Genomic DNA, 23526 nt, shown 5'->3' on the forward strand with positions numbered 1-23526 from the left:
TCTTTATTCACGATGGTTGCTACTCGCAGCAACATAGAGTAAAAAGCCCATTCTGTCACTAGCAGCTCTATTATTTATGTAACATTTAGTCAGTCATACAGGAGCTACCCTTCAGTGTTCATCAGACGGGATGTTTCAGCTCTGTTTATTTGCACAAAATACCACATAGAACCGCGTTATCATTGTTACTGTTTCAACAACAGTGCGAGTTTTTTCCTACTGTCCGACAGAGGGGAAACGATCGGGAAAAAGCGGAGATGACGTAATCTGCAACTCATGAGTTCTGACTTCCGAAGGCAAAAGGAACGCGCCACTAATCCTGAGCATTCAGTAGCGAGATCCAGGTTGTGTGTTGAGCCAGGGGAACATCTAAAACATGCACACTGAAAAATAGAATAAAAATAAGAAAATTCTTCTTGAAATGAAAGTATTTTTCCTTGATTTGAGCAGGTAAATAGGACTATTTGCCAATGGAATAAGATTTTTGCACTTAAAATAGGAACAGTTCATCTCCATCATCTTTTTTCAAGTGCAGAATATCTAATTATCTTTTTTTAGGGGTAAAAATACTCATTCCATTGGTGAATAATCTTATTTACCTGCTCAAATCAAGGGCAAATACATTCATTTTAAGAAAATTTTACTTATTTTCAGTTCTCTTTTTGCAGTGCAGGATACTGGCGCCTGCTCCCACCCAACCCATCTTCCCATCAACTTGACCAGCTCTCTTCTCCATGCTAAAGAAAAGCAATTCCAACTTGATACTGTCCCCACCGTGAAAGCAGTAGTCAAGTGTATGTTCAGTTGTTTTTCCTAGATTTTTATATGTAGAAATTCAAGTATCATTTCCCCTTCTATAAAACAACTATGTGCCTCATCTGTGTTGGTAAAGCAGCACTATGTACGTTTTGACCCAAGTATTAGCTTAATTTGAGATATATTAAATTGTTTTTCAGGTCAATAGGCTCCGTTCAGGCTCCCTTCGCAAAAACTCTCCTATGTAACTTGAAAGGGTCGAATCCTTCACTGAATGGGTCACCTGACATTCTAGGTGACTGCTGTAAAAACAAAACAGATACGAAATATATGTTGGTCCTCTGATGTAATCTAGCGGATTACTTTGACCTTATCTTTACAAGTAACTTGATGACTTCTGAATCTGCTGGTCCAAAGTGGTCTGCTATCAGATTTCAAAGCGCGGAGAGAGACTTTTTAATTTTGTTACAGTGCAAAATTAGTTTTGGTGACTCTTAGTGATGGCATCAGGGGAAAAGAAGCGGTCTCCACAGCAAATGACACAAAGATTAACTGGATTGGTTAGCTTTCAGTTTCGACAATAGAAAACTAATTCAGTCATAACTCATCCTAAACACAGATTACTGGATTTGTGAACTCTTTAACCAAATTCTGGTTTAGGTCACAACAAGGCTTAAACCTGCAGCAATGCGTCTGTTCCAAGTTTTTAAGGCTTCTCGTTAAATCACAAACCGAGATGAGCACTAAAATGTCCTTTGTCACAGTGACCAGAAAGTGTCTGTTAAGAGGAATTTTAATGTGCTTGCACAACACTATCCAGCTGTGAGTGTTTGAGGAAGGAAACGGCAGAAAGAGAGGTACGTGGCAGATAAGAGCAACCCACAGGCAAGTGACCTTTCAGAAATGAAGCTGTTTTTCAGAAATCATTAAAATCTTAGCTTAAAACCTTTCAACTTTGTATTTCGTTAGATTACTAGAGGATGCAGTTTCTGCTCATGGTCTACTGTATGTTTGGATGCCTGGGAGACAATATACTTAAAAGGTAAATATCATTTTAGAGCCATAAAACCTAGAAATCTTCAAGTAAAGAAAATAAATAAGAATCACCCCTTCCATTGTTATTCAGATCAGATAAGTAACTTCAAGAGCAATATTTGGCAACAAAAGCCTTTATCTCCATTGCTCTTAAAAACAGGAAGTGAGCACTATATATGGATGAGGACGCATCCTCTGCACCCAGAGTGTCTGATGGACTTATGATGTTCATAGGACACAGATTGTATTCTTTATTAAAAAAAGAGACCTGAATTAACTGAAATCTCTCGAGAGGACACAACACAGAAAAACGATGGAGGAAGCACTTTTACCCTAAAGATCATCAGGGATTGAACGATCAAGGAGACAGCGGTTGTTTGCGAGCATAAAGTTTGTCACGTAAGAAACTTGTTTTCTTTCACTTCAGGTTTCACTTTTTAAGTGTCCACTATCAGTCTTAAACATCTGCTGATGTCCACAGGTTGGTTTAGATCATAATTATTCGTAACAGCCACTCTTTTTTTAGCTACTATCTGATCCTGTACGAATAATCTAACTTCTTTTCAATTCACCATATTAGCTTGAAGCGACTTTTTAGGGCCAAACGACCCTGTTGTGGGAAAACTAAATGCAGATGGATCTATACAGGATTGGTGGATTTACAGACTGTTCTCTGTATAAGGTTTTAACAGCTAAATTGCTGTAGTATAGTTAAATCCTCATGTCTAAAACAAACTGATGATGTAGAGGAAAACGCGACTTGCACAATCCTTGCAGGCCCCACTAGTTATAATGTAGGCTATTCTGGTGACGCCTTGAGAGAATTGTCCAAATGCAAGTCTGTGTTTACTCACAGTAGCAAAAACGCAGTTCGTTCTGGCTAGAACATTTCATACTGCACGAAAACCCTGTGTCAAACTCCTGGGACTGGGCACTCCCACTGCACCATTCATTACACTGTTTCCCACATTAACCATGCCTGATCATTCACACAGTAGGAGTCAGACCAAACATGAGAGAAGAAGTTCTTTCCACACTGCAAAAATAGAACTAAAAATAAGAAAAACCTTATTGAAATGAGAGTATTTTTCTTTGATTTGAGCATGTAAATAAGATTATTTGCCAATGGAATAAGATTTTTGCACTTAAAATATGGACAATTCATCTCCATCATCTTATTTCAAGTGCTGTATATCTAGTTATCTTATTTTAGGGGTAAAAATACTCATTCCATTGGCGGATAATCTTATTTACCTGCTCAAATCAAGGGCAAATACATTCATTTTAAGAAAATTTGACTTATTTTCAGTTCTCTTTTTGCAGTGCAGGATACTGGCGCCTGCTCCCACCCAACCCATCTTCCCATTTTACTTATCTTTTTGCAGTGCAAATTCCAAAAACTGAGAACATTTGGAGAGAACAAACATGTTTCCTGGTTCTAACAATGCTGGTCAGAACTGGAGCATAAATGACTAAATCAATCCGTATGCGGAAATTATTTTTGTGCCGCAGAATTTGATTACCAGGCAGGCTGAGCTTGTTTCATAGCCCCTTCACATCCTTCTGTAGGTGTTGGTTTGTAAGGTCCCCAAGCTACTGGATTCTCCAGGCTTTCTTTTGACTGGACCAATCTTTGGCCCCATCCAGATCAAAGTTCTTTGTCAGACAGGCGGTCCTGTCCAGACGAAGCGGACGCAAAACCGGCAACTTTTGAAATCCGCTCCCAGCGTGGGAAAGTTTGATAGCCCACATAACTGGCTACATGCTGGGGTGGACACCAATGCCAATGTCCAGCACCTTCACGCACATGCTCAGTGTGGCTTTCTTTACTCCGGCTGCAGCGTTAACGCGCCACCCGCAGGCGTGGCTTTGAACGGTTTCATCTTTACACACAAATGTTTTTGTGCGGATCCTTTATTCGGGTCTGTGTGCATGTAGCTTAGACTTTGTAGTCGGAAACTTGGGACTAGAGTGTTTGCTCTCAGTAACTGCTATGCGTTATGCTTTTACGCCTGGGCTTGGCATCATCACTTTTGGCTCCTAGGCTTTTTTTTCTTTATTGCTTTTCTAGATATTTCACCATTCGGTCATGTAAATAAATATATGTAACATTATCTATAAGTCTGAATGCAATATATATATTTATATATATGCATTCTTCACCAGGGGTCCGTTCTTCGTACGTCGCTAACTCAGTTAGCAGGATTTCATTGTTGACGATTTGGCATGATCTTGGATCGTTTGGTTCTTCGAAAGACTTCCTGCACTTGTTGTCATAGCAACAAGTGCGCCAGCTTGAGCCTGCTCCAGAGCAGGCTTATTTCATGTAAACAATATTAGATCACAGCTGTATACGCGGAGGAGATAGGGAAGTCTGCCGTAGCCATGTCCATTTTTACGACTGCAACCTGTTGCGGAAGGTGCAAGAATAATTTGCAGAGTTTTTCCGAATTAATCGCGTATTGCGCAATAGACAGGATCCTTTACAGTGTAATTGTAGAGAGATTTTTCTTGGTGCCTGTTATAAACAGACAAACACATCATTTAACAGTGGCTTTTAAAGAGGAAAAAGTGGTGTTGGAGCCATAAATCTAAAATTTTAAGTTATTTGTATGGTGGTTTGCTTTTTATTTTTATCATATTCAGTAAGAAGATTTGTTCGGGCCATTTTATTGTGAAGTTTAGTTTACTTTGAGAGGCTTGCTTCCTGTCGAGCCATATATTGTATTAGAAAAAACTATGGTTGGATTATCGAGACACGGAGCAATACAGTTTTACCGTGTAAACTGTGGATGACTTGGAAAAGGAAGATTTTCATTTTTTATGGATAAAGATTGTTTATTTTTTTTTGTTAAAATTCCCAGTTTGCACGTGTCCTTTACTTCCCGTGTCTAAGGAATGACACTGAAATTTGGATCTCTTGACATAACAAGTGCCTTTTTAAAATAAAGTGTAATAATTAAAGGCTACCATTTTGTAGAATATTCTTGTATTTCACTTTTACTTGTCCCCATGTTCTAGTGGGTCCCGTGGAGGCTCTGACATAAAAGAACAAAGTAAATATGAGATTATTAAAATGCAAAAATGAATACTGTAGAAAGTGATAGAAACATCTACCATGGACAGTATTTACACATTAATTTGTCTGCTGCTTTTTGCCAGCCCTCTCTCCTGGCTTTAACAGATTTTGAGGTGTTTTAATTAATGACTCAAATTCGGCATAACCTTCCATTAAAAGCTTTTGTTCTGCTGGGAAAAAAAACTGTGGGCGTTCTTTGGCCATGCTGAACAGCCAATAGCAGCGTTGCTGATCAATGTTTCTACTATCGATACATTTCCCCTTTTAAACAAACGCATGAACGCGCAGTTGTCTCAGATAACTCAATCCAGCCATACTAATCGTAAACAACAGGTGTGTTCGAAGAACCCAATTAGCCGGATCATGATTAGCCGGATGAAATCATCTTGGATGTCTCAGTTGATCTTGGATGTTTTAAGCAACGTACGAAGAACGGACCCCAGATGTTTTCTGACTATATTTTTAAACCCTTGTGCAAAGAGCCCTTTTTTTGTTTTGTTTTTCTGTTGTGTTTTTTGTTTTTTGTTTTTTTTTTTCATGTACCTGATTTCATTCAGTCACTGACGCCACACCTCTGAGGAGGAGCTAATCAGTGAGAACAGCTGGAATATGATTGGGGTCAAAGACTGAAGTGTGGAGTTCAGCAGGCATCATGAAAAGGAAAGAGAGGAAGGGCTTGACTCAAAAAGGTTTTTTTTTTTTTTTTTTTTTTTTTTTTTGTTCGTCACGCTTGCACAATCACACGCTGATGCCTCCAACTGTATGTGTGAGCGAGAGGAAGGTTGGGTGAGAAAGAGAGAGATGCAGAACAAGAAGTGTGTATGTGAGAAAAGGGAGAGAAAGAGTCATAGAGAGATATGAGTTCTGCTCCACCCACAAACATCCATGTCCAAATTGAGGGGGAGGTGAAACCATTTAGGGTTTACTGTGCTGTTAACTGACATTATTTAGTTGCTTGAGTCAGGAGAAGGGGCTTGTCAACATTTCTCTTAAAGGTAATAAATCTTGTTTTCTTTCTGGTTGTATTTGACCTTTCTTCATCTTTGATTTAACTACAGCATGTGCTCAATTCCCGTGAGAAGTGCTTGCCTACCTCATTGTTTTTATTGGCAGCAGAGGCAACCCTCGGGCTTTAATTGTTTTATAACCCTGTCAGATTTCACGTTTGTTACTGTGAAAACCTAAAGGTGAAATAAGACGCACAGCTATTTTAACAAGTGCAAAGCTAGCTATACTTGTAAGGTTGAAGCTATATTTAAGGTGACGGCAGAAAGTTGTGATTCGCCGGTGATCACACTGTTAAAGAATGAAAGTTAGATGTGGAAAAGGTGACACATGCTGTAAAATAATAAAACCAGACATTCCCCCCTTCAACGGGGACCTCGTGGCTCTGCTTTTAGTCCCTTTTGCAGGTCAGTTACTAAATGTCTCCTTTAAAAGAAAAGAGGACCCGTGTTTTAGTTGAAGAGAGTGCTGATGAGTGTTTGATTTTAAAAATGGCCAAGAAAAAGGGAAGTTAAAGAGTGAGGAGAACTGCGGTGCTGATAGTGTACAAAGTTTTTATGACCCAGCAAGAAAAAACCCTGTTCTTCCCCTTTCTGATGTGCACTGTTACCCAACTGGAGGGAGGGAAAGGCTGTAAAATTGATGGTAAAATATCCCATGTTTACATTCTTATCCCTGTTTATTTTTTTCACATTCTTATGATAGCGGGCCAAAAACGTAACACTTTTGGTCTTCATTTTGTTTTGCATTATCCGCTTAAGTTTGCTTATGTTATTTTTTTTTACTGTGCAGAAAGACCAGTTTCAGCCCAACATGTTGAATCAAACACTCTGGCACAAGCTCCCTGAGAAGAATCAGTCATTCAAGTAATAAGTCAAGCCTTCCGGCATTTGCTGTGACTGCATCAGTAAACTTCAACGTCATCGCTCAGACCACCTGTTGTCTCTAAAGCAAACCTCCCCACAGAGTATACTGCTTCGTGGTTCAGCCTATTTTTAGGATAGAGCTAAGATGCTGTGGGAGCTGTTTTTTTTTTTTTTTTTTACACCTCATGCAAAGCCGTGCAGTGCAACTGGCCTGGTACTTGCAGGCAACACGTGCCCAACTGCTTTTCGAGCTGTCAGTCACTCAGAAAAGCATGGTAGAGAGCCACCGGTACGGGGAAGATGTGCTACAGTAAGATGAACGAGATCTCTTGCCTTCTCACTGTATGCAGCAGGAAGAAGCTGGTTCTGGTCGGTGGAAAGTGAGGCGCGAAGGGTTATGAAAACGTGTGATTGTTGCGGCAACGGGGGGGGCACAGCTTTCAGCTGTTAAAGTTTGTTCGCTGAAATGCTCTGAGCTGTTTGCATGCGCACAAGTCAGGTTATGTCTATGTTTAACAGAACACAGCTGATGAATTTATATATGTTTTTTTTATTGTGAATATTATTGTTGACACAGAATTTCACCCCGTCGGCGCAACAATGACTTCTTATCCGAAGCTTCGAAAGGAGAGGGGGGGTGTGGTGGACTATGACACGCAGATAAAAGGTAAAAGTAGTCTTGTGTGTAAATTTTTACACCCCTCACCCCTCTTCCTGGCAGTGATCAGCATTTTGTGGGAAATCCCACTGAAAGCTTGATGCACCCCTTTCAGAATGAGTCACTCTTTCTGTTGTTTTTGAGCCTTCCCAGTCATTCTGTCTCCCCTGGCTTTTAATATTTCCAGAGGTGCGTTGCCAGCTTGTGGACCAGCTGAAGGTGCTGGACCTCCAGCTGGAGCAGAAGAGCCAACAGCTGCAGGACCTGACAGACTACCTGCGGCGGCGGGGTGAGATTGAATGCGAGTACGCCCGCTCCCTGGAAAAACTTGCAGAAAGGTTCACTTTGAGGATTAAAAGGTAATGACCCTAGCATAATGCACAAAAGCAATGAGCTGCTGACCAGAAAGCACTCCATGAATCTCATTTGTCCCTCTCAGGAAGGAGCCCAGCACTCACTCAGTCTCCCAGGTCTGGCTGGCTCTCCTGTCTCAAACCCGCCAGGAAAGTAAGGACCACATTAGACTCGGTGAGAGTTGCAGCAACATCTTGGTTCAGCCCATCATGCACTGTCTGGAGTACACACAACGTCTGGCTAAGAAGGTACTGTCAGAATCGGCCTATTACAGAACCGGGCACTGTTTATTGGTGCATTTTAACTAGCTGAAATATCATAAAAATGTTGCGTTGTTTCAGTAGCAAAATTCAAAAAGGGAAGCTAACTTTATAGAGATTGATTACAACACACATATATTTCAAGGGTTTGATTTTCCATTAATTTATCAATTTAATTACATTTCTCTGAAAGTTACAAGGAAATGGATTGTTGATAGAAAAACGCCACGCTCTGGCCTACTCGATCGCAGAGAAAGACTTCTGACTTGTTAGTCGTTCAGCGGACAGTTGAAGGCAACCTCTGCAAAAAGGTCACTGCTGAAGAAGCTTTGTCCATAGCGCTATATCAAAGTAATTAATGATAAGTTGAGTAGAAGGAAAAAGTGAGATAGAATGAGGTGAGCAATGCATCCTTGAGAGTATTTTGAAACAATGAGTCATGTTACTTGTTGGGGTGGGGGTTGCTGCTGCTTACAGCTAATGGAAACCTAAAATCAGTTTTTCACAAATTGATATTCTGATTTTGCATATATGGTCAGTTTGATGATCAATCAAGCAAAGATGTATCATGGTCATTAAAGTAGGTATTTGTATTGCAATGTGGGCAGGTGATGGGTCCATCATGCTGGAAAAATTTCCTTAAGTCTTGTTAGCAGAAAGAAGCATGAGATTTTGACCTAGACTGCTGCTGCACTGATGTTATGTTTTATGTGGTAAAAATAATAGAAACTGGTTCTAGTTAAAACTGTTTCAGTTTTTCCCCTAACTATATCAACATAAGGCAATAAGCTGCCTCCCAAATCCTCAAGATCACAAAAACTCACTAACCTAATAGCGTGCACTTATCCCTGTTGCATGTGCACCATTTTCTACCAGACTTTTTCCTTCCACACAGTTTTCCACTTATATGCTTACATGCAGCATTCTGAACAGCCAGCTTCTTGAATTTAAAGCTTTTTACCCTTCTTGTTGAGAATAAAAGTCAGCAGTCTTCCCCATGATTGTGTAGGCCACAGCATTTCTGGATATAAATATTTTTCTTACGTAGGTCTTATATGATATTCTAATTACCACATTTTATATCTAATAGTCTGACACGACTTATGTATGTTGTTTTTTTTCACTTTATGATGGATTTTTTTGACTGATGCAACTTATAAATACGTTATCTGAGAAACCAATCTCTCAGTTTTCATAATCAGAATTAACAGTAATCAAACTTAAAATGTATAACTCTGTCGGAAACTTATTTATTGAGATAGGTTTGTGTGGTCTCACTGTAGGTGTCTTAACGTTGACAGATTTGCCACCGGCTTGCTTTTCTTCCTCTTTTTTTTTTGTGCCATCTGTGATATTTTGTCTTTGCATCATGTTTCCAGAGTAAAGACCTTTGTACTCAGCTGCAAGACGGACTACTCAAGGTTACCACTGAGTTGCAGACAGTAAGAAAGAAACCAACCACTTAAAACAGTTTCTTTTTCCAAAACAAAAGACGGAGAGAGAGAAAAAAAAGCCGTGCGTGTTTGTGTCTGCGTGCAGGCGTGGCGGACGTACCACCAGTACCACTCAGAGTTTGTTTGTGCAGAGGTGAAGCTGAGGGAGGCAGAGAAACAGGAGGAAAAGCAAAAGCAGGGTGCTAATAAAAAACTTGAGAGGTTGATAGAAAAGGTAAACAAATAGTTTTTTTCTTTTTTTTGTAGATCATGCATTTTGTTTATGTAGCTGCCTGAGTTCTTATTTAACATGATTGTGACATGTAGAGACAACTTAAAGTCCAGGAGATAGAACTGAAGTGCAGCAAGGCCAGGAACGACTACCTCCTAAACCTGTCTGCAGCAAACTCCTCCATGAATAAGTACTACATCCAGGACATCACCACTCTCATAGATGTAAGAGCTTCAGTTTTCCACCATTTTCCACCCCCACCCCCTCATGTACCACCCGATCTGCTGCTCACGTTGGCCGTTTTCCTCAGTGTGCAGACGTAGGGTACCACCTCTCTTTGGGTCGGGTGATGCAAGCCTACCTGTCCAGACGGTCGTGGGCCCAGAAGAACCTGGACACGGGTCTGCAGCAGCTCCAGGAGGCCGCGGTCGGACTGGACCAGAGCCGAGACAGAGACGCCCTCCTGCAGGACCACTACAGCACCTTCTCCATGCCTGTCCGCTTCCCTTATTTGCCTCATGAAGAAGACCAGGTGGGTTTTTTTTTTGTTTTTCTTTTAAGGCAACTTTATGTTTGTGAATTTTAATGGCACAAGCGACTCAATGACTTCCTTGCATGTTGCAGATTTCTGAAGTTAGTGCTGAGTGTGAAATGAGGTGCGAGATGGAGACTCGATTCAAGCAGATACAAAGCCGACTGAAAACTTTGGCCGAAGAAACAGAAGAGGTAAAGATCATCCTAAGAAACTTGGCACTTCATCAACAGACTTTAACTTCTGTTGGACTGTAGATGTAGTATATGTTTATATGTTAGTATATGCAGCAACAATTCAGAGTGGAGCAGTATGAGAAGAATAACTCAAAAGACCTTGGAATCCTCACCCATAGGTGTCAAGTTTATCAGGTTTGGGTTTTGTGTCAGTGCCTCCTGTCGTGTTCTGACTCGTCCATCAACTCCTCTCTAAGTTTGCGGATCGGAGGGCTCTTCTCTCCGTCTGTTGTATGCAAAACGTGTCAATGGGAAGTAGAAATGATGCATGTCTCCATTCTAAAATACTAATGTTGGCAATTATACAGCAATGTCGCCACAGAACACAATAGAAAGCCTGTTCTCTGCAAGAAAAAAAAATTTGACCAAAACCTTGTGATTTTTTTTTTTTTTTCTGTCCACAGCAGAAGAATACAGTTGCACACTTGTGACAATACTGTACATTGTACTGTACTTGAACAGCGGTTACATTAACTAGAACAGCAGTAAGGCTAATACTAGTGACGCAGGGAAAAAAATAGAGTTCAGTGGGTATTTAAAAAAACGTCCTATGGAAACATTTAGGATTTAAAGGAAGTGCTGCATGCAAAGTGCATGCAAACAGCAGACTTGAGCATTTACTGTAATACATGGCTGAAACCTTGAAAGAATACTTGCTTGCACCGTTAGTTATGTGCTCCAACTTCAAGGAACCAAATAATTTTTCAAACAAGATGATTTATTAACTTGTTAAGCTGGAAAGATCTTGGTCACTTTAGAGCACCATCAAAGTCTCCCAAACTCTTCTGGGTTAAATATGCAAATCTGTATTCTCTTTAGGGAAAGGAGATTTGTAAAACTAGTTGAGTAGCAGTTATGCAGGTACCCGAGGATTAACCGGCATAAGATTTGAAGGGTTCTTCATGTTGCTCCTGATTAATGCACCTTGTGATCAGATGAATTGTGCACAAAGCACAAGGCCAGCACATATGCAGCGCATTGCAGAAGTATTTATGCAACTTTTCTTGCTTTTTAACCCAGCCCAAACGCAAAGTAGTGCATAATTACCAAGTTAAGCAGAAATATTGTATGGTTTTCCTTTTTTTTTTTCTTCTTCTTCATTAATCTAAATTTGGATGTGCCCCATTCTGCATCAAAACGTTCTAAAACCATGTTTCACTGCTATTTCAGCAGCGGACTAAAATTGTTTCGGGTTTTCCATTTTGCCAAATAGCTTAAGCCCAGTCAGATTGCAACACATTGTAATTCTGGCTGTACGTTTAGGGTGCTTCTGCTGGAAGATGAACCCCCACTGTCTTAAGATTTAGCTCCATTCATCTTCCCATAACTTCAGACTTCAGTCACTGAATAAAACCCTCCCCACAGCATGCTGTTGCCACCACCATGTTTCAACATGGGTATGGTACATTCAAAGTAATATGCAGCGATGGTTCCCTCCACACCTACCATTTTGCATGTGGGTAATTCCATAAAACGCTTTGCCTCATCTGACCAGAGCATCTTCTTTCTTGCTGTTGTCTTCTACAAACCTTTTGAGGCCCACTCAGCACAGATGAACAGGGTTTGACTTTACAGGCGACTTTTGTAGGGGTGTCAAGGGGATGAACCATGTACCCGTTTTACTTCTACTTCACAATTATGTGCTACTTTGTGCTGCTCTGTCACATGAAATTGCTCTAAATTACGTTGACGTTTGTGGTGATAATGTGGCAAAATGCGACAAACTTCAAGGAACATAAATACAAGCGGTTTCATTTTCTAGATGACGGAAAGAAAATCTTTGGTTGGTTATTTCAACAAGTTGTGTTGTCTTGTCTTGTGAAGTTTGTGTCTTTTTAAAGAACCTTTCACATACACAGACTGCATCTTTCACTAAATGTAACAAGTTGGGTCTAAAAGCACACTGGGGGAAAAAAATATGAAACTTATACTAACATCTTGGTCCATAGTCATATTCCCGTCTATATTATCTGTGCCATCTTTAGTGTGACCTTTGGTTTGAGCTGATGTGTTTTCCTCTGTCACGCAGGCTGGTAAAAGCATGTCAACAGCCAAGTCCTCCCTGCTGGAGGGCATTGGCGATGACGATCTGGAGCCCAGCATCGGCTCTGGTCTTTCCCAGGAGGGCAGCACTGAGAATCTGACGGTTAAACCCAGCGTGGCTCGACGCAGGGCCAACCTGCTGGAAGTAGAAAACGTCTACTTCACGGTGAGTCTGCAGACGAGAATAAATCAACTTTTAGGGAAGCTCTGTGATAAATGTTGCAACACTGGCCACTTCTAACTATGTATGTATGTTTGTTTGGTTTCACAGAAAGTAAAAGAATATCTAGTTGGCAGCTCGTTAGTGTCAAAGCTCCAAGCCAAACATGACCTGCTTAAAGTGGCTGTGGAAAAAGGTACCACTTCTGCATTTTTCATGTGACAATGTGACAAAATGAACTGCAGACACAATGTGCCATTGTAGAAGTGCTGGTGTCCTGTTGCGATCTTACCATTATTGGTTAAATACATTTTAATCTGTTCTCCTTTTTTGTTATAGACTGGTCAGGTAATTGAAATAGAAAGTCAGATTATGTTGTCCTGTCATTTTCAATAAATCTCTTCTTTCCTCTTAGCTGAAGCTTCAAATGGACATCAGCCCAGGTATAACTTCAAGTTCTGCATTGTGGTTCCTGTTTATCTGTCATTCAATGACTTGGTGTAAGATTAAGCTGTGCAAGAATATATAATTAGAAGGGGGAGAAAAACCTTGTGGGTTTGTTATGGGTTCTGCAGGTTTTCTGGAAAGTCTCTGCGGATCAGAAAGAATCCTTCAAGTGCCAATTTGTTTCCCAATCACAAACTGTTCAGTGGCGACATGTTGTCCTTCATAAAGGTAGAAATAATTCCTTATCCCCAATTGCAGTATTTACTAAAGGCACCATTGCAACTTTTGCTTGTACAGTATAAAAAGATGAATTTACGTATTTAGTAGTTGTAATAGTAGCAGCATTATTTTTATTTATATATATATATATATATATATATATATATATATATATATATATATATATATATATATATATATATATATATATATATATATATATATATATATATATATATATATATATATATATATATATAAAATTTAGTAACTATTGCTACTATCTATCTATTAGCAGTCTCTGTTTTGAGTGAGTGGGAGAGAGAGATCGTTTTTTAAGTATTTCATTTATTGTTTTTATTTAGGCTTCAGGACAACAAATACCAAGCGTTGTGGAAAGCTGCATCCGCTTCATCAATCTTTATGGTGAGTGTTCAGGATTGGAGGTACGGTTGTGTTATACCGCACCACTCTGTGTTTAGGTATACTGTGGCAGCTGAAAAGTAAAACCTTTGCTTTACAGTAACGGAGGAAGGTAACTGTGTGTTTTCCTCTGTAGGTCTCCACCATGAAGGGATTTTTAGAGTACCAGGATCTCAGATGGAGGTCAACGCCCTGAGGGATGCATTTGAACGAGGTAGATCAACGTGTGTGTGTGTGTGTACGCACACATGCGTGTTTGTTAGGATAACTTCCACTTACTGTATAGCTTCAGTCACTATTGAGGGTTAATAATGTGGGACAGTGTGTCATCAATCTTCCCTTCAGGAGAGGACCCTCTGTCTGAACGGAGATATGATCTGGACTCTGTGGCCGGAGTGCTGAAGCTCTACTTCAGATGTCTGGAGAATCCTCTGTTTCCTGTAGACAGCAACAGTCAGCTCCTGGAGTGCAACCGTAAGTGTTCGAGTAAGACGAAGCGTTTAAATTTGGCCGAAGATGCACAGCGACAGCTGATCTTTCTTTCATCACGTCTCCTTAGAAGTAAAGGACGATGCAGAGAGAGCAGCTCAGCTCAAGGCGATTGTTTCTTCCTACCCTGAGCCTGTCATCATCGTCATGAGATACCTCTTTGCCTTCCTTCATCAGTGAGTACTGCAACTTCAGGAGCAATACAAATCTGATGCAGTTGGAGGAAATTTTAAAAACAAAACTGAAAGTTGAAACTGTGTTTTTATTGGCAAACCAGGTAGATACAAACTGAAAAAGAGCAGAAGCCAAAAAAATACAGATTAAGTTGGTGTTTTTTCAAACCAAGTACTCTTTATGGCACCAACATGACTAAATGAAATGAGTTATTCTTTTTAAATGTCGTCAGCCACTTCTGTATTGTTAAAGCTTAGCATTCGAAATGACATCTGCAGCCCTTTGCAAACGTGTTCACACCTGTTGAACCTTTCAACTCTTTGTCGCGTTTCAACCACACAAGAAGTCACAAGTGCCTCTGAGGTGCCACGCAGTGAAGAGAGAGAGAGAGAACGTTGGAAACACGTGCTTAAAATGAGTTTTTCTTTCAGCCGCAAAACGTTTGAAAATGAAACAGTTCAAAATGTAGTGGAGCTATGAAAAATGTACATAAAAAATAACTCCACTCAAAAAGTGAATTATTAAACTAACTCAACCCCGTTAACTCCAAAAGAAGGATTGCTTTTATTGTGATTTTGGCCAGACCATTTACTCACAATAGCAGAAACAGCACTACACACCGATACTAAGAGCAAATAATCTGACATTGTGCTTTCAAAGTCCTCAGCACCTTGACCACACCTCTTTCCAAGACAGAACGCAGCCAACTCCCCTAACCACATAACCCCCCCAAAAAAGAGAGAAACAAAACTAATATAACAGAATGCATTTCAAAAACCACACGCCGCTATTAGGTGCACATTTCATAATATCATTGTTAGCTTTAAGCAAAAAAAATGAATGAACTGCAGGACTAAATGTTTGACTGTAAAACAAAACATAATGAGGTGAGTTGGTGGACCTGTTTTACCAGTGTGACTGAGGCCATCACAGCCCCACTAAAGGTTTACCACAAGCCATGTGGTCACAGACGAAGCTCTACACGGCAGAAAACAAAGCGGCACAAGAACTGAACTTCTCCGGCACGTTTCTGGTCACCCCGACCGCTCAGAACCGTTCCTACTGGATTCTCATTCATTTATTCAGCCTTACTGACAGAGTTCACAACCTTCTGATTACCTGGGTTAAAATGTGCATTAAAATCTAAAAGAGCAAGAATGCTAACGTGTACCACCTGAGCTTGTTTGCTTGTCTGTATCGGATAAACACAAGTTCAGGAGTTCAGCTCTCTAGGCTCTGCCATCATATCAATACGGATGTAAAGAAACCAGATATGCCAGATCGGTGATCATGTTTGAGTGCATGGGATATTATCAGCATTTAACACGCTCCTTCAGTGTATTTATTATCCCTCAACCTGTCGTTGCCCTGTGGCATGATGGTGATCTTGACGCGTCTCTGTTAGGTTGTTAGCAGAGAGGAGCCCCGGCTCTTTGGCTGGCAGCTGGCACGGTCACATGTGGCCGACCCCCTCTGCTTTTCTGCTTTTTTGAGGGCTGACATTTAACTCCCATTGGCTATTTTTATTATTTTTTTTATTTTTTAGACGGGCTTCAGTGGAAATTTTGTTTCCTCAGAGGTTTTCAAAAATATTCACTTATCTCTCAATTTTTTATTTTTTTTTAGTTATTTTTAAGTTATTTAACTTGCAAATAGCTGAGACCTATATTATGTGTTGAATGCCGCTTCCATGACCCAAAGTGCCACAGCATTACAGCTGTTGGGTAGGAGAACAGAGAACTAAGGGAGCTGTGCTGTGGTGAATATTTTATTGCAGTTCTCTTAAAATACTTTGGCCCATAATTAATGTGAATACTCGGTAGTGAAGTGAAACATGACCTGATTTACATTCATAGTGGGGGGGGAGGGAGGTCACCCATGAGGAAGTCATGAGGAAAAATGTGCATCACTTTTTAAAACAACCTTTAGCAGCAAGAATTGGCAATAGTTGATGTTGCAGATAATAGTGGTCCATTTTTCTTTACAACATTGCTTCAGCTCATTGCGGTTTTTGGGTACTTGATTACCCAAAGTTCTCTGAAGGTGTCACCATAACATGTCTAAAAGATTGACTGTTGCTCTTTGAGTCAAAGCAAGGCCTTGGTTCTTGTCTTTCTGCAGCGTTGCTGTTGTAGGCTTCCTCACCTTTTGGATCTGCTGTAATTTTTGTTTTCAGAAGAGCTGATGGTTCTGTTGCTGAAAAACTATCCCCGAATCATCAGTCTTCCACCACAGTGCTTGGCAGTTGAGTTGTTTGTGCTGATGTGTTGTGTTTGCTTTCTCACTAAGCATGGTGGTTGACATTATGGCCTAACCTCTCTACTTTGGTCACATCTGTCCAAAGAACACCAATCTTATGGTGTTATTCACAGGCTGCTTGTTTAAGTTTTACTGAAATATTCTTTTGAGTGAGACGATGCTTTCTCCCGGCAACTCTTCCAGAAAAGCCACACATGTTCATTCATCGTTTGTCCTGTTATAAACTTTAAGATATAAAACGCAAAGGCCTGTAGACTGAGAGTTAGCTCTTCCGGTTTTTTTTTGTTTCGTTGTTTTTTGTTGTTGTTTTTTTGCAATTTCTCTGAACACTGCAAAGTGAAAAGTTGGGTTAAATTTGCCGGGACGGCCAATCCTGGGAAGATTGGCGACCTTTGTGTTTTGGACATGTGAACGATCTGTCCGGACTTCAAATTGTTTTCTAATGACTTTTCTCAGATTGATGGACAGCTAAAATTGCTTCTCAAAGGTCCGCGCTATTGTCTTTTTGTCATGCCATCGTACGCTAGAGATCAACAAACTGCCAAAACTTCTGCTTTTATGGAGATATTCAGTTATTTTCACTTAACTGTTTATTTAAATATTGTCTGGCTGCTACTTCTCCCTCTTAAATCACGTGAAATAGCAAGGGTGTGGCTATCTTCCAATAACCGTATGTCTTTCAGTTAACCAAGGAGTATTCACCACGTTTGTGCTCTCAGTAGTTTTCTTCTCCAACTATCAAACTCCAGTAATTTCTCCAGCAATCGCTCACAGGTTTTAACTCTGACACGGTTTGGCCACTTAACCAGTTGTAGATTGTTAGTTGATTCCTCTTTTATCTTAAAAAAATGCCTTCTTGGAATAGATTTAAGGAGGTGTCTAACAATCCTTAGAGATTTTAGCCCATGTTGACATACAGGCTTCACTGCCGTTGCAACAGAGGTGTCGGCTGCACACACCCATGTGACTCTCCGGCTCCACCACATCTCAAAGCAGATCTGCTGGATTGAAATCTGGTGACTGTGGAAACGACGTCAAAACAATGAACACGTCGTCATGTTAAAAATGCAACGAAGAAATGAACAGCTGTCCCTAATGAGGTGACCAATCAGTACGAACAGAGCTTTCTGTCTCAAGTTGTTCCCAAAATATAGCCACACAAAGGCAGATTCAGCAGTACGTGATGCATTTGACAGCCACTGCTGATAGTAGTCACCACAGAGGCCACGACAGTGAGGTTTGAAGGATAAAACTAATCTTGATCAATACAAATACCAAATTAATCTTGCAGTTTGACAAGAGAAAAGGATTAATGAAACAAATGACAAATTACATAGCAGTGCAGTGAGTGAAATTAGGTTTGAAAGTAGCAAATTTGCAATGGTAAACCCAGAGGACGATCAGAAACCCTGTTAGCAGTGAGATGTGGGAAATTATTAAGACCTAATAATGATTTCAGTAAACCCCCCCCTCCTCCATCCCCACTACATTTTCACCCCCTTCAGCCTTATTTTCCAACCCAAATGTCAGTTAGACCACAAAACAGTGGTGTGAGCAAAACGACATCCAACAAGAGCTGCTTGTAGAAATAATAGACCCTGAACAAGAACTGAAAATCTCCAAGCTTGCCAAGAACAAGAGTTAAGACGCTCTGACACTGTGCTGTGGTTAAGCATTTTCTTCTCTATTCTCCACGCCTCCAGTGTGTCTCAGTACAGTGACGAAAACATGATGCAGCCGTACAACCTGGCCGTGTGTTTCGGCCCCAGTCTGGTGAGAGGCCTGCAGGATGATGAGGTTGTGACCCTGCAGCCTCAGGTCAATGCCCTGGTGAAGGGGATCATCGTGCAGCACGAGAGCATCTTCCCCAGTCACAGCGAAGTACAAGGACCGATGTATGAGAAGTGCATGACTCTCGAACCGGACGACAGGTGAGATGATAAAACGTCTTCAAAACCACGGATAAAAGCGTATGCAGGACATGTGGGGGAAAAGTAAAACTGTATTTGGGGGGTCATGTCTCTTACAGTGACGTTATTATTGAAGGAGAAGTCGAGGCGGACTACACCCAAAGCAAAGATGGTGTGTATTTTAACTTCAGAAACAAAACATGTTTGTTTTCTTTATTTCTTTTTTTTACATATTTCTGCATAATAATATAACAACATTGTTTGCGACAGATTTAGAGATGGGATGTTCGGCCGGTAATGGTCCAGAGGTGTCTGTCTCACCTGCAACGACAAAGGTAGAGCGTCCAAGAGCCAACAGCAGTGGCTGCTTAGATCGTAGGACACCAGCAGGGGGCAGCCTTTCTGCAGCTGGAAAGATGAACCTGCAGATTCCCGTAGGGCCACAGTTCAGGCTAAGAAGAGCGCCCTCTCCGTCTCATTTGCGCAACGAGTAAGTAAAACTATCAAATACGCAGATGTAAAAGAAATGCATAAGCTGACTTGAATTTATCTTAAATCCCAAACGTATGCCAGTTCCAATATGAATAAATGTTTCTTCACTGAATACCACAACTCCAGAAATAAGCCATTGTTTGTGTACATGTAAAAAACATGTTTTTCTATAATTGATAAAAAACCAAGTAGAAGTAAATGTAAATAGTTGAGTTAAATAAAAAAAGAATATGTTTAATTATTTGTTTAAATAATAAAACGGTTATTTGTTTAAAGCTAATTATAATTACATAACACTACAAAACTGTTAAAAATTAAAGACAACTGTACTTCAATTGTGTGGTTGAAGATGTTTTGCTCTTTGTCTAAAGTTTTTTTTTTTTTTCAATTAAAAGCAATATCTATTTTTAATTGTTGTTTTTTTTACTTTTGTATCATTTTATTGTATTTTATTTTTTTGTATCTGTATTTTTCATGTCCCAGTAATCATTACAGGCTTTAATTGCCTCCCTACATTACAGCTTTGTGTGATTTTAATTTAAGCCTCTTAGGGGAGTATGGTTTGCCTTTAGATCATTTGTCATTGTTGTTATGGAAACCACCTGGCTTACTCTGTCAGTAAGGCTGAATAAATATTGGCTGGACAGGCACATCCAGTGTTTATCAGCTCAGCCTCAGAGGGGTGAAGGATAAAAATTCAGTGTAGAGTTTGCATGCTTTTTTTTTTATTATTCAAAATAATAGCTGTTCTGACGGTCAGTGTACTAAAATGAATTGCATAAAAGGTTTCTGAAAACTGCTTTCCATGTTAGTTGGAGCCGACCAGCGGGTATTACAGCCCCTGATGAGTGGACCATATTCCACTACTCCTCTGAAGTTTTCAGCCTCAGCGATAGGATGTTTGATGTCACCCCATGAGTTCTCTACTGCATTATTGCCTGGTGACTGGCCTGGTAACACCATAACCTTAATCATCTTGGTCTGGAGTCAAGAAGCTGCTTGCTTCCTTTTGGGTTTGGGGAATTTCCTCTTCAGCATAGGGCAACATGACTTTTTCCTAGTAGTGTCATGGATTGAAAGTGATCCATGATCCCTGGTATGTGATATGGGCACAATGCCGTAGTATGAGAAACATCCCCATACCCTGATGCCAGAGCCACCATGCTTGAATCTGGGTGTTACAGAACAACCTTAGATTCACTGAAGCATAAAATGTTGCTTCATTTTTCTTTAGGCCAGTCAAGGTATTAGTTGGCCGTCTTCAGACCATTTCCACTCCTCATCAGTGAGACTTTGTTGGCACTTCTTACTGATGGCTTGGGTTCACATCACATTACCCACACCTATGTGCACCCTAGAACCGATCACTGGCTGCGTTTTTGACTTATCTTTGATCCATTTTAAGGCATTTTAGATCATATTAGCGGAGCGCTCAATCCTTTTGTGCATTTTTTTAATATTATTTTGAACATACCCATTTCAATTAATGATTCAATTACAAAAAATCAGCAGCAGGCATTTCACGACTGTCTGGTTTCCTTTACTACACCTATTATCATATTACCTTCCATGTATAAGAATAATTTGTATCATGATTACATTTTCTTTTAATGATTTTAGATGCAATAGAAAATGGCAACCTTTAAATTCAAACCTGAAATGTTATTTCCTTTACATTTTAGAAACTGATCATATCACTTCATTATTTCTGTCTGTTTTAACCAATTTACTTGCATGAATATGATACTATAACAACAGCATTTCTGTGCTTTCTGTTTCTGCTTCCATTTAGCTATTATCAGTCCCTCAAGATAAGTCTGAAAGAAAGTGAAATATTTTTTTTGTATTGATTTGTCCTTTTCTGCATGCAGGTTTCAGCAACATTCATCTTCAGAGGACTTGATTGTTAAAGTTGATAAGGTTAGTTTTAAAAATGTATATATTCATTAATTTTAATTTTTCTAATGAATGTTTCATAGCCATTTGTAAACTACGATAAAACAGTTTTTAATATAATTTAGCTTTTTATCAAGTAGCCTACTTATAATTACACTAATAGTTTTGGTGTAAAATATCACAGATATGAACTCTTTTTTTTTTTTTTTTTTTTTTCTCCTCCATCTTCGCTTCCTTTTATCTCATACTTAAGGATGTGTGTCAACACATGGAGACGGTCTTCAAGGAGCTTCTGACACGACAGGCGCAGCAGGATCCCTCCGTCTCGGCTGCTTCCGCTCAGGCTCAACAGAAAAAGGGAAAGCGTGACGGGCGCTGGGGGAGAGGAACTGGGCTTTTCAGAGCAGCAGATCCACTGGACTGAGAGGAACAGCATCAGCACATGACATAAACAGAGACGATGATGCTAATGAAAACCGAGGGGCAGTGAAGGGCTTTGACAGAAGCTTTCAGCACGTCTATTTCTAGAAATCTAAAGCCAGTGACCCGTGGTCCCTGTTCAGAGGCACCCAGGACTCGACATCCTCTAAGTCATGATTTTTCTTTTTTAACAACTGCTGGAGTGACTTCAGAACCACAGTAATTTATGAAAACTGTGAATGACGTGAAATGCAAAGATGTTTGCGACTTTGGGCTGGTTGGTTCTCAGCTGGACTGAATTTTTCCAGTTATGTGCTGTTTTTCAAACTTTTTTGCATGAGATCTTTTTTTTTTAAAAAGAAAGATGAAAGCACAAAACTCATAAACTGCTGTGAATACTGTGGCTGTAGTAATTATATATAATACTTATATCATCACTTTGAGTTGTCTGTACATAGTAAATAAATTCTTGTATTGTTTTATGTTAGAAGGATTTGCACTCAAACAATACTTTTGAGGCTTTGAAAAGCTCTAAAATAATCTTAAAATATATATGTTTTTCTTTTCACAAACACTTCATGATGTGATGGAGCATGAAAGCTGAACCACATCATAAAAAACATGCTTTTCTTTCATTACCTTCATGTGCAGGAATAACTGCAGATAAGCATTCCTCATAACTCTTAATTTGTCCTACTTACTCGCTTTGGACAATATGGCCCCTTCTTCTGCACACAACAGGTGTTTCCTTACCTTAAATTGCTTGATTTCTATAAACTGATATTGGAACTTTATTTGAGATTTTCAAAATAATAAATGTTATCCTCCTGTTGTTACCAGTCTGTTTGATCTCTTTATTTGCTGTGTGACGTTATCAGGTATAAGTAACTAAGATGTTATTTATAACTAAAACTATGTTTATATATTGAAAAATACCAGTGGAAACCTGGTTAGCAATTATAAGAAGGGATTAACTGCTATGATACAATAACAATTTTCAATCTAAATTTACTAGGGGTATGAATAATTGTGAGCTTATCTATAATGCTGTATAAATCATTTCAATATTTAGTTCTGTTTCTCCTGCAGACACAGCTATTGGCTGAGCTTTTATTACAGCTAAAGTTATGTGCCCTCTATCATCCTCCAGTCCTGAAAGCTGGTTCAAAATGCAAAATTCAAGTGACTGTCCACTGTGACCACCTGCTCTTCCAGGAGTAGTCGATGCTCCAAGTCTTCAAGGTTTCCTTAGAAAACATTTTAACCAATCTGCATGATTTCATAGACCTTGTAAAGTCAGCTGACGTGTTGTGAATTGGTGTTATATGAATAAACTGAATTTAATTTTATTGGATTAGAAAAGGGGTTCCCGGGCAAGTCATTGTAGGAAGAGGCCCCGGGGAAGACCCAGAACTGGCCTGGGAATGCCTTGGGATTCCCCAGAATGAGCAAATGTTGCTGGGTTTCTCTCCTGGAACTGTTGTCCCCAAACTCGGATAAGCGGACAACAATGGATAGATTAAAAAGACTAGTTTTCACCTCTACACGGAAAAGAATGGGGAAAAAACTGCATGCAGACGCTTTTAACATTGCAATTATTGCTCTTTAAGAGCCAGACTCCTGTCATACTAGTAGAAATCTTCACACCACCACAAGCACATTTACATGGGGTTTATAGATTGATTGATTGATTGATTGATGTTATAATTTAAACCGCGCTAATAGCCGCTACAAAGTTTAAGTTCATTGTTTTCAGTCAATCATCAAATAATTTGTCAGCATTTACAGGCAACAAGAAAAACATTAACCGGAAAATTACTGAAAAGGTACAGGCAGAAGCACAGCATTTGTACCTGTCCTACACATCAAATTAAATTACCCATTCATACAATATAGGAAAGAACAAAATAGAACATAATAGAACATTCCACGGGCATCCACTGGTATTTTAGGAGATTAAACTCCAAAATGAAGTTGGATAGACCATTTTTTTAAGTTATCAAAGAATAGACTGTAGTAAATCAGTCATAACAGCTCCAAATAATAAAATAAAATATACAATTTGTATATGAATATCTAAAGTGTTAAAAAAATCATAAATAAAGGAATCAATAGGGAACAGACTCCAACTGAATACAGTAATTTCAT

General features: G+C 39.6%; 1 protein-coding gene across 4 annotated transcripts; it reads left to right on the top strand.

The window, feature by feature from the left end:
- The first annotated feature begins 5447 nt into the window (after positions 1–5447).
- Positions 5448–22214, top strand: LOC105928955 (rho GTPase-activating protein 4). 4 transcript variants are annotated; one of them, XM_012866528.3, is made up of 22 exons: positions 5448–5559; positions 7319–7408; positions 7587–7758; positions 7839–8001; positions 9393–9455; positions 9553–9681; positions 9774–9902; positions 9989–10210; positions 10303–10404; positions 12476–12655; positions 12761–12845; positions 13065–13092; positions 13225–13324; positions 13681–13741; positions 13875–13952; positions 14084–14212; positions 14298–14403; positions 18364–18591; positions 18690–18742; positions 18841–19060; positions 20934–20982; positions 21212–22214. In XM_012866528.3, the coding sequence occupies exons 1-22, from the start codon at positions 5523–5525 to the stop codon at positions 21380–21382; spliced, it is 2595 nt and encodes an 864-aa protein (XP_012721982.2). In that variant the 5' UTR covers positions 5448–5522; the 3' UTR covers positions 21383–22214. The 4 variants fall into 4 exon arrangements, with proteins under 4 accessions (XP_012721982.2, XP_012721983.2, XP_021174174.2 ...); XM_012866529.3 differs by lacking the exon at positions 5448–5559 and adding an exon at positions 5605–5865; XM_021318499.2 differs by lacking the exon at positions 5448–5559 and adding an exon at positions 6947–7051.
- The last annotated feature ends 1312 nt before the right edge of the window (positions 22215–23526 follow it).

This window comes from Fundulus heteroclitus, chromosome 1 (assembly GCF_011125445.2).
Source record: "Fundulus heteroclitus isolate FHET01 chromosome 1, MU-UCD_Fhet_4.1, whole genome shotgun sequence".
NCBI lineage: Eukaryota > Metazoa > Chordata > Actinopteri > Cyprinodontiformes > Fundulidae > Fundulus > Fundulus heteroclitus.

What these genes read in the sequence shown, in the direction of transcription:
- LOC105928955 (XM_012866528.3), top strand. Translation starts at nt 5,523, where the DNA reads ATGAAAAGGAAAGAGAGGAAGGGCTTGACTCAAAAAG. An exon ending in ACTCTCGAACCGGACGACAG is followed by an intron (nt 18,592 to 18,689) that starts GTGAGATGATAA and finishes TGTCTCTTACAG; the next exon opens with TGACGTTATTATTGAAGGAG. An exon ending in TGATTGTTAAAGTTGATAAG is followed by an intron (nt 20,983 to 21,211) that starts GTTAGTTTTAAA and finishes CTCATACTTAAG; the next exon opens with GATGTGTGTCAACACATGGA.